At 38.1% G+C, this 13737-nt stretch overlaps 1 protein-coding gene across 2 annotated transcripts in view; it reads left to right on the plus strand.

Moving 5' to 3' along the window:
* grin2aa (glutamate receptor, ionotropic, N-methyl D-aspartate 2A, a) overlaps positions 1 to 13246 on the plus strand; it is a 163411-nt gene extending 150165 nt beyond the window's left edge. The window contains exons 12-15 of one of the 2 annotated variants that reach the window (XR_001428077.1): positions 84 to 181; positions 5092 to 5330; positions 7555 to 11669; positions 11737 to 13246. Coding sequence is in view for 1 of the 2 variants with exons in the window: in XM_015057598.1 (XP_014913084.1) it covers positions 84 to 181; positions 5092 to 5330; positions 7555 to 9522 (2305 nt within the window). In the remaining variant the exon portion in view is untranslated. Of the gene's footprint in view, positions 1 to 83; positions 182 to 5091; positions 5331 to 7554 lie in introns of both variants that reach the window. The other variant, XM_015057598.1, reaches the window with a different exon arrangement.
* The last annotated feature ends 491 nt before the right edge of the window (positions 13247 to 13737 follow it).

The raw sequence follows: 13737 nt of genomic DNA on the forward strand, positions 1-13737 counted from the left end.
TTAAACATCCTTTAATATGGTGACACTCTGGAGAAATCACATATTTTGACTTGTGGGTTTCTGTTATGTGATTGTGTATTCAGGTACATATTTGCTACCACTGGTTATGGCATTGCTCTGCAGAAAGGTTCCTTCTGGAAGCGACAGGTGGATCTGGCCATCTTGGCCATCATCGGGGATGGTGAGAAACTCACACACACGCACGCACACACACTTGCACACAGCGTTTCTTAATTTCCAAGTGGATAATGCTACTCACATTGCGAAAACCAATTCAAACAATGTGCTTTACCTGAATTGTAAAGAATGCACATGGATAAAAATGACTAGCAGTGTATTTTTGAGACAACAGGGAGAAAAAAAAATGACAATTTGTCTTTCTAAAGAAAAATTTAATTAAATAACACTCAAAATCTTTGTATGTTCAGTAGATGATAATATGTATTTTATGTTTGTGTGTTTGTGTACATCATCCTCAACACTGACTAAGATGTGTAAAAAATTAAAGCAAAGATATTTTATTGTCGTAACATTATCTCACACTACAAAATGTAGAAATATCCAACCTAGAACTTAAGTACATTTCTTCAGTGGTGCCAAAAAAATCCATTAGTATTTTGTCTTCCTCAAGGAAGCTCTTATCCTTCTCCTTGTATGATATGGAAGATATACATTTCAGTTGATATATGACTATATCAGTTGAAATGTTTATGCCTTTAATAATGGAAAATTTTCTTTTTTTTCTGTCAGAGATCAACTTTTTTTCTTGAAAATATGTGATATAAAAATCTCAAAATATATTTTTTGACAATCATATTCGTCCATCTCATTTTTTTTTCTTCTTTTGCTGCATCTGCAATGAACCTAATGCATTAGGATCATGTATTACCCAGTGAAAAAATGTACTCAATGTAATGTGAGATGATGCTTCTAAAATGTATCATGGATTAATTTTTACGTAAAGAAAACCAAATTTACAATTCATAAGAAAGGCGGTTTGTAGGTTTGAATATTATCAAACACGAGCTTGGAAATGCATTTCAGCTGCTTACCTGTAACTGAGTCTGTCAGAGCTTCACCTGTTAAACTCGAGAGATCATTTGAACAAAAATAGGTCCCACTGTTTTTGTTTTGCCTGGTTTGCTTCTTCTCTGTATCAATGTCACACTGTCTCTTTTTTTTTAATTTTCAAGCAGCCATCCTTTGCAGATTTTAACTGAGAGTACTTCAAGTCTGTGTCACACTGATAATTTCAGTGTTTCTCCATTTGTTGTGTGTCTGTGCCAGTCGCAAAGGTAAGGATAAAGGTGAACAACAAAGAAAGTGAGAGCGAGCGGGAGAGGAGGGATAAATTATAGAGTTAAGGTAAAAAGAGATAAAGAGGGTAAACGGACGGGGTGAAAAAGTGATGACACCTTCGGGGAAGTGGCAGCGCGCGTGCGATGGTCAGAGATGGGGCACGAAAAGAACGTGGCGAGAAAAGGACAAGGAGAAGAGGGAGGGGAGGCCAGGTCTGTGATCGATGAAGGGGCCTCTGTATCTTGGCAGATGCTGCTTGACCAGATACCGGAGGTGAACACGCGACGTTCCACAGGCAGAAAGAATATTCATTATCTTAAAGGATCCAAAAGCTTAAATTAAAACTAATTGCAAAAAAAAGAAAAAAGAAAAGACAAGAAAACAGCCATTTCATGTTTTCTCTCTTCTTAAGCAATTATCTGATCGTGTAACAAATTTGTTCTCCTGCTATTTGTTAAGAAGATAAAGTAATACCCCTGCATGTTGTCAAGAGTTTTTAATATGAACATGTTAAATGTCACTCAGTGATGTTGAGAAACACTCTGTTCTTAAAGCATTAATGATGCAGGCAGAATATGAAGGTTCATAGGTGAATTAGAATATCCCTGAAAAGTTTTTGTTTCGGTAATTCAATTCAAAAAGTGAAAGAGTTTTGTATATATATATATATATATATATATATATATATATATATATATATATATATATATATATATATATATATATATATATAAAATATGTTACATACACAGAGATATGAAGCGTTTACTTCTGTCATTTCTGATTATGGTTTGCAATTGATGAAAACAAAGTAGATTGCCATAAAGGATAACCTCAAACAAAGCCGACTGTTCTATGATAATGGAATGTTTGGTGGAAGGAGAAATTCCTCTGTTCACATGTTAGAAATTATGTCTTTAGACCCAATTGGGGATTTTTGTGAGTCAGGATTGACTCAGTTAATTTAACATCCGACCTATCTACACATTTTTAGACAGTTTGGAGTTGTAGACCTTGGCTTTCAAACCATAACAGCTATGAAGCAACTTAGCTGTTTCATAGCTAGACTGAAACAGCTAAAAAGATGTTTCTAGCTGTTTCAGAAACAATAATCTAGCTGTTTTAAGATGTAAAAGCTTTATGACGGTTATATGCGATATAAAACATATATGATCATTCTTGTATCACAAAAACTATGATATCAAAGTCATGCTGCCACATTCTGACTCTGAGATGTGTGACCTCCTACGTCAGCGGTACTCAGGCTGGAGGAGAACCAGCACAGCATCAGGGGATGTAATTCACCGAGTCGAGACGCACACACACACACACAAAAAAAAAAACAAGCTAGGTCGACAACAAAGCATCTGGGAAGTAAAACCGTGGAGAGAAAAACCTTCAGGAAACCTTTCCTGAAATGTGCCTTTACTCATTTGGGTATCAATTCATATCTCATCTGGAAGGAAAAAAGAGAATTCAGTTTTAACATTTATTTCCTAGACATAGATTCATGTTGTTCTTCTCATATTGATACTTTTGGGAACGTTTGCTACTATATGGAGTCTTTTTTCCCCTCTCTTCCACCAGTACTGCACTCTACATTGCATTATCACTGCAGCTTTACCTTTTAATGCTCTTCCATACGGTTAATGATACATAATCATCACTTATATAAAATATAGATATACTTACAGTTAATTCTCTATGAAGTAATAGGCATTAGTATTTATAAGCAATCCAGGCATTTTTAAACCCATATAGTTTTTAGAAATACAATGAACATACTGAATACGCTTTGCTAAAATTAATACAAAATATACCTTTTTCATATCTTTGACAAGTTTTCCTGTATGCATATATGAAACATGTACTTTTCGTGTTGTCATTGTAAAAAAAAAAATAAAAATAAATAATAGAATTTTCATTTGCTACTTTTTTTTTTCTTTTACCTGTTTTGTAAATTGTTTTTTCATCTGAACCAAAAACATCTGGGTCAAATTTTGGTCTTAGTCCAGAGGTGACTGCCACATTCCTCTTATTACATCAAGATTGATCTCTCTACTGAGCGTTATATGACTGGAAACGTATCCCTTCGCTCTATCTTTTAGCGTGTTCTTAAATGTTAAGAGAGATAAATGATCTTCCGTTGAAGTTGAGGGGTAATGACGTGTTAGTAAGTCTGCAGTCAGACACATGTAGCTGAGAACCACCATGATATTTGTCTTTCCCCACTAGCAGCCTTAGTTACCCGGCCCTGAATGACACAGATTGGATTAGCCACGCGCCAAATGTCACAGAGGAAGTCAGAGTGGGAGGGGAGACAGAAGAAATGGTACACAAGAGTGAGAAATGAGAAAAGATAAGCTCTTTGTTACTTTTTTAACTTTCTTTAACGCTAAAGAAACGCTCCGTTTGGACTATCGGACCAGGTTTGTGGAGGCTTTGGGATCGGTGATGCTCAAGCTATTCTTAAAAAAAAAAAAAAAAGATTGATTTGATAAAAGGTGCAATACTTTGCCAAAAGGCTCAGAACAAGAAACAAAATTTAACATAAGTAGCTGGTTTTCTTTTCTTTCTTTTTTTTTCATTGAGTTATTACTTTTTTCAATCATAGAAAAATAAAGTAATTAGCTTTCAAATACAGGAAGAGGAAGTTGGCAAAAACGTGTAAAAAGGTTCAAATAAACTTTTAATGAAATACAATAATCTTGGACTAATAAAAATGTGAGAAGTTCAGTTTTAGAATTTGAGTACAATTATTTAGTAAAACAATATCTGAAGAAATAACACATTTTTTTCATACATGCATGGGTATTACATCTAAATTAAAAATGTTTTCAGTATTTAAAACAGGTATTAAAGCAGCTGCTGCTTGTTTTTTTTTTCAACTATTATAAATAAAGATCAGTAAATATACAGAGAACATCCATTTATGATCAAATAACCTTTTTCATTTACACTACACGCTGATAGTTGAAACAATCCCCATTTCCTCAAACCTCTCACCGACTCAAAACACTCAATTCATTTTCACAGAGATCAGAATAGGTTGAACTTGTCGTGACATAAAGTTTCCACGAAGGAATTAGTGCACACACCTAAAACCTGGTTGCTTATACGAGGGAATTTGCACGCTTCATATTCTAGTATAAATAATCAATTTATTCCTGATGCTGCCTAAGAAAAGCTATATAAATGTACTCGGTTATGATGAGGGAAAATACGGATGAGGAGCTTATAATACAATTACAAAATATATTTTAGTGCAACTAAAATAAAAAAAATAATAAAAAAAAACTTCCTGTTCCATGAGCTCAAGATTATCAGTTTACCGTGATCAGAGTTAGCATTTTGTATCCAATGAATCCCTCTGGCTTTATTGACCGAAACATGTGTAGAGAGCTCTGAAGTATTGCACTGGACTATCCAACCTGGTGATGCTTAGATGTCTGTACAGAAAGTCCCCTCATGTTGCTGATAAGCTGATTTAAGTCCTGATGCTGTTTGCTCCTCCACAGGAAGGCTGAAACTGATGATGTAGGCGCAGAAGCCTGTAGGGAAATCCTGCAGATTGTAAGCAAAAACCCTTGTGCAGATATGATACCAGTGCTGGTATTTTTGTGGTAAGACGGTGGCGAAAGCAGCAGTGGAAAACTTATTTACCAAGTACTACGAGTGCAAAAGTGCCGGAATAAGGCTCTTTAAATTGGCCTCAGTCTTGTGGTGTTTGAATGATGTAGGAAATTCCTGGAGGCCATAGAATGGTCTTACTCCATTGCATTTGTTTTTTAGGTGAAATGGAAGAACTGGAGGCCCAGTGGCTGACAGGAATCTGTCACAATGAGAAGAACGAAGTCATGTCAAGTCAGCTGGATGTGGACAACATGGCGGGGGTCTTCTACATGCTGGCCACGGCGATGGGACTGTCCCTCATCACCTTCGTCTCGGAGCATCTCTTCTACTGGAGGCTGAGATACTGCTTCACCGGAGTCTGCTCTGGCAGGCCAGGGCTTCTTTTCTCCATCAGCAGGGTAAGGATTCAATCAACATGATGTGTTGTTGCATGTGCCAAAGGTTCGCAGGAACAGGGAGTTCAGTCTCTAAACGTGAATATATGGAGGTAATAATACCTCAATGATCAAGGAAGAAGGTACAATGAACTACTTCAGTCATAACAGGGTCAGACAGGCCTGGTTTGGTTATTTTATTTCCCCCCACAGACAAACTGGTGCAAAACTAAGGCACTAACTTTAAAACAGGAGGGAAGGCAGAGCTTCGCAGAACAGGATGAGATGCAAGGATGGGGACGGAGGCGGGAGGGGGAATCACGAGGCAGCCCTGACTATCGACAAAAATAGACCCTAATTGCGGCCTGTTTTTTGGATGAAACCACAGCAACCCACACTTAATCAATTTATTCTCTCTCATTCTGCTGAAAGGTCAGCGTTTTTCCTCATTGTGTGTTAGAACACAAGACATGGACGTGCATGCCTAAAAGCACTGCAGTGTCTTTGCACTTTATTTGCAGCAGTGTTGCTCCGTATGGAAACGTTAACGTTGGCAGTTAGTGAGGAGGCGGTGAAACCTTAAAGGAAAAATAAAACTTTTTAAGGGAGATGCCTTTTCTTGCCACTTATGATAATTCAGATTTAAATGTCATTTTGTTGCTTATATTATGCAGACATTCTTCACAAAATGTACAAAGAGAGGGAGAAAAAAAAAACTAAGGTTATTGATGAGTACGTCTAAAGCAGAACTCTGATATTACAACATGTAGAGGGTTTTGTTGACTACTTTTTGTGGATGAAAACTTACTCATGAGTGCTAATTAGTAGCATATTTCAAATCCAGCAGAAATGCAGGTAAAAATGGAAAACGAAAAAGTTTGCGTCATTGTGGATGTTTTACAGCACTTTTGTGGAGAGGGGTGTTTTTGTATTATGGGCAGATTTGGTGGCACAAAAGAACACACTGACTACTGTTAGTCCACTGCTGTGGGACTGTTTGCATATCCTTGGACACATCTATCAACAGTGATCTCTTAGCAAGCTAGTGTTATGTCTTCATTCACTGATCCAACCTTCAAATAAAAGTACCAATTCTCCCCATGTGAAAAATGTGAAAGTTTTCAAAGGCCCTACATATGAGTCAAAAGACTTTTATGTTTCTGAAAACTGCGTACCGACACAGATTTTCTGTTCCAGGTACCATTGGTCCAGAGATATTGAAGCTGGCATGTTGGTTAGCGACAGTAACCAGAGGTCCATAGATCCCAGAATTTCATGTTAATTTCTAATTATGCTATTATTTTTTTAATCGCTTTAAATCAAGAATTTACAAAAAAAAAAAACATGTTTATACATTTTGAGACAGTTATGGTAAAATGTAGAACAGAAATCAAACCAATCTCGTAACTGATGCCCATCTTTTTACATGTTCCCACGTGTATTTTGAAAATGTATTTTTGTCCCGTCGCTGTAATCTTTAGATCCCTCCAGATATTCTCTTTCACATTGACACTGACTGAGTCACTCCAAAACATTCAGAAGAATAATGTTGGTAAAATTAGAAGATAACCTTAAATCTGAATCTGCCATAGCTATGAATAATTCTGGTCTCAACTGTGTATTAACTACACCTTCGCCTTTGAAAAAGCTTCCTTGATTATGCAGCTGATACACTATAAAGAAGTGTAACCTACTCCATTAACTATGAGAGAGATTCTTTTTTCTTTTTTTTTCAGTCTGAAACATCATTTTGTAAATGCTGAGCTTACAAAATGATGGACCAAGTCATTGGAGATATGGAAATATAAATATATTTCCAAAAGAAAAATGAAATTGTTTGGGGTGCATTGTGCAGTAGAAATGGAATTTGTAGTAAAATCTAGAATGTCCATCAAAACAACACAGGTAGAATAGTTTTTTTTCTTTTGTTTTTTTTTTCTTTTAAGAACAAAGTGAGGGCACGCTTTGAAAATATGTTGGTTAGTCATATTTTCAATAAAACCTATTTCCATCAACCATATCAAATTGCCTTTTTGTTTTTCCAGGAAGAGCAAATAATGTGTGCATTTAATAGAGCAATAGTGTTCCACTGCCGGTTTTATAAACTGTGACACATCTGAGTGTTTACAAAGATTGGTATAATTTCCTATATACATATATATTAACATGTTCTTAACCTAATTTTCTCCTATCCCTTTTCTGTTTGCTCATTTTCTTCATCTTTTCTTTATTAATGTGTATTATGCAGGGAATCTGGAGCTGTATCCATGGAGTTCACATTGACATGAAGAAGAAGACAGACCTTGACTTCAGCCCCCAGGACAAAATGCTTAAGCTCATTAAGTCTGCGAAACAGATGACCAACATGTCTAACCTCAGTGGCTCCCGCATGAACTCGCCTAAACGAGAATTCATGCACTCAGCTGGTCCCATGATCATGGACATGATGGCAGAGAAAGGCAACTTCATTTATGCTGACAACAGAAGCTACGCTCCCAAAGATATGATCTATGGGGACACCGGTGACCTTCAGTCTTATCTTGCAAATCGCCACAAAGACCACCTCAACAACTATATTTTTCAAGGCGGGCAGCATCCCCTGACCCTGAATGATGCCAATCCAAATACCGTGGAGGTAGCAGTGAGTGCTGACACGGTCCAAACAAATGCAAAGTCTCAGCGAACCCTGTGGAAAAAGTCAACCGACACGTTGCGTTCTGTGCCACCGGGGCCTTCTCCGATGCCTGACATGCTAATGCCAGATCCACGAATATCCATGAAGACGCAGCGCTACCTCCCAGAAGACACGGCCCACTCCGACATCTCTGACTGTTCAAGCAGGGGAGCCACCTACAAGGACCCAGAAAACAACAAGCACCTGAAACCCAAGGACAACTTAAAAAAAAGATCCGTGACGTCAAAATACCCTAGGGATTGCAGTGAGGTGGAGCTGTCCTACTTAAAAACTAAGCAGGTCAGTGGTGGAACCAACCAAAGTGGGAGAGGAGGAGGTGGAGGAGAGAAAATCTACACAATTGATTCCGACAGGGAGATGAGCCTCCATTCAGATCCCGTTCACTACCGCGAGAGTCATGGTCTTGGAACAGATGATTTGGATTACCCTGAAATTTACTCTGACCACAGTGATAACTATAGAAAGTGTGAGCAGCCAATCATTCATCTGAACTCCTCACCTATGCATCACACGGACTCAGATCTTCTGACAGACTCGGCTTACTCGAAACACTACAGCCTAAAAGAGAAAAATATCTCCCTGTCCCCTCATGAATCCATTGACCGCTACAAACAGACACACTGCCGATCCTGCCTGTCCAAAGTACCCTCTAGCTACCAACAAGGAGGGCCTTACGTCTCTACAGGATCTGCCGCAGCATCTGGGACGCGATCTCCATACAATCGATGTGACGCATGCCTTCACACGGCCAATTTGTATGACATTAGTGAGGACCAGCTTCTTGGTGATCCCTTGGTTAGCCCCACCATGCATCACCAAGAGCAGCAGCAGCCAGACGAAATGTTTGGTCTATACTGGCCACAGACAGATGGGCCACATGTCCAAAAAAGAAACCGCTTGAGGCTAAGTCGTCAGCACTCCTTTGACAACATCATGCTCGAAAAGCCCAAGGATGTAGACCTGGGCCGACCAGCACGCAGCGTCAGCCTCAAGGAGAAGGATCGCTTCTTGGACTCAGCATCTGACTCCCACTATGCCAATCTCTTTGGGATGCGCCCTTACTCCGGCAGACTCTTTGGCACTGGGTCTAAATCAATGCTGTTTAACAATAACCTTGAGGAGAGCAAGAGGAGCAAGTCCCTGTACCCAACCCATGGCTCGGAAAACCCTTTCCTCAGCCACTCGTTGAGGGATGACACCAGCAGCAGACTGGTCCATGGGCGCAGCTCCTCTGACATTTACAAACAGCTGGCAGTAGGTTCTCCTTCATTGGCCCTAGGAGCAGCTCCCATCAAAACACGCAATGATGCGAACAATCTTCGCTCTTCTGTTAAATCCACCTCTTCATACTGCTCAAGGGATGGGCGGATAGCTAATGACATGTATAATAAAGAGCATGTGATGCCTTACTCAGCCAATAAGACTAGTGCATACCCAGCCTCAAGGGGTGTCCTAAACTCAGCCCAGTTCAGCAATAGACGGGTGTATAAGAAAATCCCCAGCCTGGAGTCAGATGTTTAGTTGATATAAGAAATGTTTTCTCTCCCTCTAACTCCTCTCTGGGTTTGTATTATAATTTATCAACTATGTTATCCACTAAGGGATGTCATAGCCACCTGACCATTTTTCTTCTCTTTGACATTGTGCTCAAAAAAAGAACTTCTGGCCCACTTGGGACTAATTGTATTGCTCTTACTCTCTTTGCAGATTATATCACCATATTTGCCCATTGTCTCCCATGTACCAATCAGTTTAATATTTGATCAGCACTCTGCTGCACGGTTTCCAAATGGAGGAAGAGAACATAATAGTGCCATTTCTGGGATTGGTGTATTAGGTTTCTTTATCGAAGAATTCCTACTTTGCTGTTAGAAGAAGAGTGTATTATGTGGCAGTAATGTGCAGGCGTTGACGGTGGTAGTGATTTTTTTTTTTTTTAAGGAGGATTAAGAAACAGTGGAAAAGGAGATAAGGCTTATAATGACCTCCTTCTTACCATTTTTTTCTTTTCCACCTTCACTGACAAGCTCACTACGAGAATGGGCCTGACAGAGGAAACCAGATGGGTGAACTAGACCTATAGGCATTTTGGGAAGGGAAAGGTGGAATAGTGAGCGAGGCCAATGGTCTGCCACTTGCTGCGCTAACAAACGTACCTACGACGACACCTGAGAGTGAAGGAGAAACACAAAGAGGATAAAATAAAAAAAAAGTGAACAGATTAGTGTAATCAACTGGCTGTTTTTGTCAGTTACTGGTTTTCTGCTTTTAAAAACCACGTCAGCGACACAACAGTGATGAGAGCAATGTAGGAATAATGTTTACAAACTGAAAGAAGGCAGACTGAGAAAATGATTTGTATAGAGAAAAGGCAAGAATAGAAACTCTAGACAGCAGAGGGGCATTTCATTCTTGGCACTGCACATATAAAATGATTGCAAAGTCTTACTTTTTTATTCTATTCAGCTATAAAAATTTAAAAATCTATGTAGAATTTTAGTGTTTGCTTATTTGGTAGCACAATAGCAATTAGTTTAAAAAGAAACTCTCTCCCACATTTGCATTTGAAAAAAAGGCATAGCTTACTGAAAAAAAAAAAATCATCAGGAGTAGTAGGTTGTTTTGCATGTGTTTATTTTATTTTTTTCCTTCAAGACAAGAGAAAATGCACACAAATACTCAGTCAGACACATATTTATCATGTTTCTGAAAAGGGCAAAGTTAGAGGTGCTGGGTCGGTGGATGTAGTACAACACAAACTTTGATCTCTAACCTTTAAACATAATAAACCTGTAAAGGTAATTGTGGAAGAGAATAAAGATTATATAACAAAGAGGGGAAAGATGACATCTGTGTCCGCCGCTATCACCTCTTCTGTGGTGAGCACAGGGATAATTTTTTGTCTTTTGATAACTCTGCCACTGAAAAACAGGGTATATTTAGCTAAAAAAAAAAAAAAGCTCTGATGATCCCTTCCTTCTTCCTTTCTTTCATTTACATGTCATAAATAGTGTGATCGACAACAATTCACTTTTAGTTTTTTTAGATTGACGTCAAGTTTATTCTCGGTTGGCTGAACTAGGATTGACAGTCTATTAGTATTTAAAGGGCATATATCATCACTTTTAAAAGGATTCATTTTTATCCGTTTTCAGCCGTGCATGTCATGATAGTTCCATTCATTCCCATGACAAATAGAGCAATATGCAAAAATATTGTGAAAGACAAAATGTTGGTCAAAAGTTGCTAAAGAGTAATGAAGATGCGATTGGGATTCTTCTGAACTCAGAAGCATTGATACCAAAGTTTGCAGCTGAAACGTTGGTTGGAGTTTTTTTTTATTTTTTATTCCTGACTACGAAGGAAGTCAGGAAAATGTTTTCTGAGAGAACTAGATTAGAGAGCTAACAGATGTGGGGGGGTTAAAAGTACTCTGCAAACCTATTCTATTTGTGTTTCATCATAGGGAGAAAAAAAAAAGTCAAGAGTCGCAATAAGTCTAATTGTAAAAGAAAACACTGGCAGCGTTCAGATGGAAATTCAAGTTATTTTTTTCTCTACGTAAACAGTCGATGGTTCCCTCTGAACGTTTTCAATGCACAACAGTAAGATAAAAGTCAGGACGTTACTCCAAGCATACCATCTGTTAGACCGCTCCAACTCTTGAAGTTGTCAAGTTGTTGTTTAGCCTTAAGTGTCATTTGACGCTAATGTTGCGTAGGTGGTGGATTAGAGGGAGGTAAATATACTGATTTGCATTTAGATTACAACTACAGTCAAACGCTCCCGCATTCATTTGGCTCAGACTGGTAAAAAAATTAATTAATTTAAAAAATGAGTTGAATATGAAAATAAGACGGGCACGGGTGTTTATTGATTTAACTAGTGACAGAGTACCAATTAAAAAAAAGCAAAAATCACTAGAAGAAAGCATGTTCTTGCATAAAAACCTTTATACTCATTAACAAGAGCTATGGCTGCCTTAGTGGTTTTACAGATTTCTTTCCTAACTCTAGCATTTAAATATGTTCTCTTGTCTCAGGTTTGGGGTGTGCCTTCCCTTGAATGGAGATTTTAATTGTTTCATAAACTTCAGGCAAAAATGTTTACAACATGATCTTAATGGCGAAAATGCTGACTCCGTCATTATTCTGTGTTGCCAATGCGTTCAAACACACTATTTGACACTTTTTGATAAGTAACCAGAGTGGGGTTTATGGATACCAGTTGTTCTTTGGACAAAGTTTATCCTGTTGATACATTATCATATGGTACTTCTTTTACACGTTCTCAATTAGGTACTGTCAATTTTGTAAATTAGCCAAACTAAGCATGATTGGGCATAGCTGAGACCACTACATGGTGGGAATATACTTCCCATATCCATCCATTGTCTCTATCTGTTTATCCTTGCATGGTTGCAGGGGGCGGGTCAGCAATTATTGGGTGAGAAGCATGGTACACCAGATAGCCAGTCAATCACAGGCCAACACAGGACAAACCATAATGCATGCACACATTTCCAAACCTGAGCTTATTCTAGAGACTAGTTAACCTAGGATTTGTGTTTTTGGACTCTGAGTGTCCGGGAGAATATGCAGGTCCTGCTAGGCAACAGTGCTACCAGCTGTACCACCTGGAAGGCCACTCCCATGTTATGTGTTGAATATGCATCAAAAGGCACTAGTGGTACACACATGCCACCTGAGGCATGGTTGAAAAGACGTTTTGGTGATTAAAATGTCCTTTTAAAATTATGATTATGCTTTAGATTTCAGAAGGCTATTCTAGATTTTATGGCTCACAAATATTGATTATATTTGCCCTTTAAACACTGCAGTCTTAAAAGGAAACTGTTCTCACATTGTGAGTAATCCAGATCTCTTGAGGAAGAAGATTTTTTTTATTAATGGATCCCTTGTTTTCCTTTGCACCATTGTGTGGGTGGGTTGTGAGTCGGGGCTACTGGATCCAAGGAGGCTCCACTGTTTTATACTCATCCATCACATATCCATCTGTTGGGATTTAGTGTTATCTGTGCATGGCAGATCTTGGGCAAGCTTGAAATGATAACCAAAACATTTTTATTTTATTTTTTTTGAGGTGGGGTGGGATTAATCTGATTGTTTATTTACATGTTTTGATATTTGCATAAAGAGACATACGTGTGTATATACTTCCATGTTCACTCGTGCCAAACTTTTTGTAGCATAAAGCTGTACAAATTGCACACTTTAGAAAAAAAGAAGAAAAAAAAAGACAACTCATGAAATCACCTTTGTTAACTGATTTGTTTGATTGATTGGATCCACTAAGCCAAATTGTATCAAATGAAAATACCTCAGGATGATTCTGTGCATTTTGGAGGAGCGGTAGCAACAGAACAAAAATGTGCCACAGGTTTTTTTTAGAAAAAATAAAAAAAAATTTATTAAAAAAAAAAAAAAAAAAAAAAAAAAACATGCTACAATTTATGGTGGCCACAACGCAGAATGAAACTTTTCTCCTGTTTACTATACCAGTCCAAGGTCTTCCAGTTTAGCTCTGTGTTGGAGCTCATGCAACCCGAGAGAGAAAAGGAGGAAGAGGAGGGGAAGAAAGGGAAGGTGGTAGGGAGCTTAGATCTTCTCAGCTCTACTTTTTTTTTTTTTTTTTTTTTTTTTTTTTTTTTTTGTTTTCATTTTTTATACATTATTTGTTTCAATAAGAAATATATGTCATGTAAAGGGTGAGTAG

The sequence above is a fragment of the Poecilia latipinna genome, unplaced genomic scaffold, assembly GCF_001443285.1.
Source record: "Poecilia latipinna isolate Pla-1442-1.1 unplaced genomic scaffold, P_latipinna-1.0 Scaffold1474, whole genome shotgun sequence".
Classification (NCBI taxonomy): Eukaryota; Metazoa; Chordata; class Actinopteri; order Cyprinodontiformes; family Poeciliidae; genus Poecilia; species Poecilia latipinna.